The following is a 3324-nucleotide window of genomic DNA, read 5'->3' as shown; positions in this document are numbered from 1 at the left end:
GTGTAATTACTTCTGCGTACCTGAAACACGATCCAGCCTCCACTTTCTGTCTCCGTGTCACACAACACCTCCATACCGTTATACATGGTCACCACATGCCTGGCCTGACCTCCTGCTACGTCAATGCACGCACGGGGCTGGAAAGACAAATACAGTAAATCACTACCTCGGAATTATACAGTTCTAACTGACGTTTTGGGCCATTTTGAGGATTACTCAAGGTCAGAAACCAATCAATGTTCTTTTTTTAGTTTAAGTTGAGGTTTTAAGGCACTCGCAACTGCATACGGTCATATGAGCGCGAGAAGATTAGAGGTGTTACAAGAGAGTAACAAACAGAAAAAAGAAGAAGGGGAGATAAGGACGATAGATCTTTGATAGGAAAGAAGAAGCAAACCACACCAGAGCTCCCGCCAACCACCCACATCAATGTTCTGTCTTCCTCTACCAAAATTGTAAGATTATTTGGAGTCGTTGTCAAGATACTCAGAGAATTGCACTCGAAAAAGCTTGACATGTTGTGAAACTTAATTTCTTTTAAAATTTGCTCCCAAATTCCTCAAAACTAAGTACTGAGCAGACAGAACCTTGCAATTCTAGGGTAACGAAATGGAAGAAGACATAATGTAGCAGTAATTCCATTGTCAGGACTAATATATAATAGAACTGTGAGAACTCTAAAAGCGCTAGATTGCTATATCCCATACACAGTCTCTGCTTCGATGTTGGCTTTCGGTACATAATAATGATAATGACAATACTACTACTACTACTACTACTACTACTACTACTACTACTACTACTACTACTAATGATGATGATAATAATTATTATTATTATTAATAGCATTTGTATAGCGCACATCCGGTCTCAACAGCTCTATATTGCGCTTTAAACAAGATGTATATAATATTACCCCAGCAGAAACATTCTCAACTTCACGTGAAGCATAGGCCTCTATGCAAGCAGATGATCAGGCCTAAGCGCTCAAACACTAACAAACTGACAAGACTTTTCACTGTCTATAACTGGGAACCATTTCCCACCTGGGTGAAGTGCGGAAAATTCGTGTTAAGTGCCTTTCCCAAGGACACAACGTCGGGCCCCGGACGGGATTCGAACCCACGACCTTACGGTTGCGAGTCCGAGAGCCTAATCACTAGGCCACCCACGCCAGGTCTCATGTGGAGATCCTTCACGCCCAGGCCAACACCCTATCCTCCAAACTAGAAGACAAAAACTCCCCCCCCCCCTAAACCAGGGCCGTGCCGATGACTGAAGTTGTCTTTCGGTCATTCCAAAAAAAGGGGGCGGGGGGTATTAATATGTTCTTATACACAGCAGAATTGTAAATGGGCTGATTTATCAATGTCATGCTCATAACTGTGCCAGAAAAACATAGGGGGGACTGCTGATTTTTCTTTCGTCATCCTTACTGTCGTCATTTTCCCTCTACTTTTTTGTATGTTTGTCAATCTCTTGTGAACTGCTATTTCCGGGGTGCATTGATAGTCGAAGCATACTTTGTGCTGTTGAGGCTAGAGAGGTGAGCAGAGTAAGCCTGATTCCCCGTTTGGACTTTTGACATCCACCCTTTGGCAGTCTTTGACCGTATGCAGTTGCGAGCGCCGTAAACCCTAAGTAAAATTAAAACTTAACATACAAAAACTTTCATTACACTACGCAGCTCAAAAAAAAAAGAAAAATAAATAAATGGACATTTCGAATCCCATTCCTTGAAGACCAGGACAACATCAGCTTTTAAGGAAATGACACGGGGCAATTTCTTCTGATGAACTTTTTCAGCAGCATCAGCATCTCACCAATACAAAGATAAATTCAGACCTGACCACAAATACATGTCTTGAACAGACATGAAAAACTTCAAAATTGCTCCAAAAACTCATCCACGCGGAGAAAATTTTCAGCAATGGGTCTCTAAATCGGACTCAGCTGGAGGTGCTGCTTCCCTATCTACAAACAACTCCCCCCCCCCCCCCCCGAGCAGTGCTACTGACTGAAGTTGTCTTTAGGGCATTCCTGTAACGAGAACACTGACATATTCTTATGCACAGTAGAATTGAAAATGGACTGATTTATCAATGTCGTGCTTATATGTGCCGGAACAACATAGGGGGAACTGCTGCTTTTCTTTCCTCACCCTTTCTATCGTCATTTTTCGTCCACTTCTTTTGTATCGTTGTCAATCTCTTGTGAACTGCAATTTCCGGGGTGCCTTGATAGTCGAACCAGATTTTGTGCTGTTGAGGCTAGATAGGTGAGCAGAGTAAGCCCGATTGCTCGTTTGGACTTCTCTGTTGACATCCACCCCTTGGCGCTCATATGACCTTATGCAGTTGTGAGCGCCGTAAAATCTTCCTAAAACTAAAACATAAAATGAAACCAAGTCGTGCTGTGAACTTTAGAACGTGAAAACAACCAACTCGAATCCCGCGCGCTCAAACAAGCGTATACACTTGCAAGTACCGTAAAACTCTTACCGAACAAATAGAACAACAGCCATCACAACCATAATATCCTGTCGTACGCTGACAAAACGCGTACAATTCCCAGCAGTCTCGAGATAAAGAGGCTTTTACTTCAGTTTTAGTCATCGTAACCATTTTAAAAAAGACGTCCTTCTGACATTTGAATTCTAGGCCTAATTTTTTTTTAATAGAAATAATTTCACTTTTATTTTTTTTCTACACAAATAAGGTAACTGACCAGGCTATCAATTTCATCATTATCCAGTGCCACATCTGCGACAGACATCGGCAATCAAGGTTCTCCATTCATTCCTTTTCTCGGATGCTCTAAAAAAAGCTTCGTTTCCCTGATGTTTCCATGTTACCCATTTGTTTAGGTTCCCTAAGTATATTGTTTTGGGCCTACCCCTGCCCCGCTTGCACCTCAATTTGAAAGTGAGAGCTAGATGTTCAAGACCCTTATTTCTATTTCAGGTGTCCCAAAAACTGCATTTGTTGTTCCCTGATTGTTTTTTAACATTGAGCGTCCCACGTGGGCTTCATCAAACACTACCTCACTTGATTTCTTTTCCTTCCACGATACTCTTAGCAGTCTCCAAAGAAACCACATTTCTGTTGCTTCTATTTTATTTTCACTGTCTTTAGTGATTGTCCAGCTTTCACAGCCACATAGAAGGGTTGACCAAACATAGCATTTCAGAACTTTCATTTTGGTGTTCATTGAGATGTTTCTATTTTTCAGGATTGGGCTCCTTTTTATTGAAACTAGCCTTAACCATTGTAATTCTCCGTTTTATTTCTGTTGAACATTTGGCATCAGATGTTATCATATATC

The 3324-nt window shown here is 41.5% G+C and overlaps 1 protein-coding gene across 1 annotated transcript in view; it reads right to left on the bottom strand.

Annotated features, from left to right (window-relative positions):
* The window catches only part of LOC101855689 (fibrinogen C domain-containing protein 1-A), a 7989-nt gene extending 5214 nt beyond the window's left edge, over window positions 1–2775 (bottom strand). Inside the window, exons 1-2 of the mRNA XM_005111763.1 lie at window positions 2728–2775; window positions 21–137 (exon numbers count right to left, since the gene is read on the bottom strand). Coding sequence (XP_005111820.1) covers window positions 21–137; window positions 2728–2775 — 165 coding nt within the window. The remainder of the gene's footprint in view (window positions 1–20; window positions 138–2727) is intronic.
* Window positions 2776–3324: the final 549 nt, after the last annotated feature.

The sequence above is a fragment of the Aplysia californica genome, unplaced genomic scaffold (genome assembly GCF_000002075.1).
Source record: "Aplysia californica isolate F4 #8 unplaced genomic scaffold, AplCal3.0 scaffold01115, whole genome shotgun sequence".
NCBI classification, from domain to species: domain Eukaryota; kingdom Metazoa; phylum Mollusca; class Gastropoda; order Aplysiida; family Aplysiidae; genus Aplysia; species Aplysia californica.
Note: the sequence above shows the minus strand (reverse complement) of the source record. Positions and strands in the feature narration are given on the sequence as shown.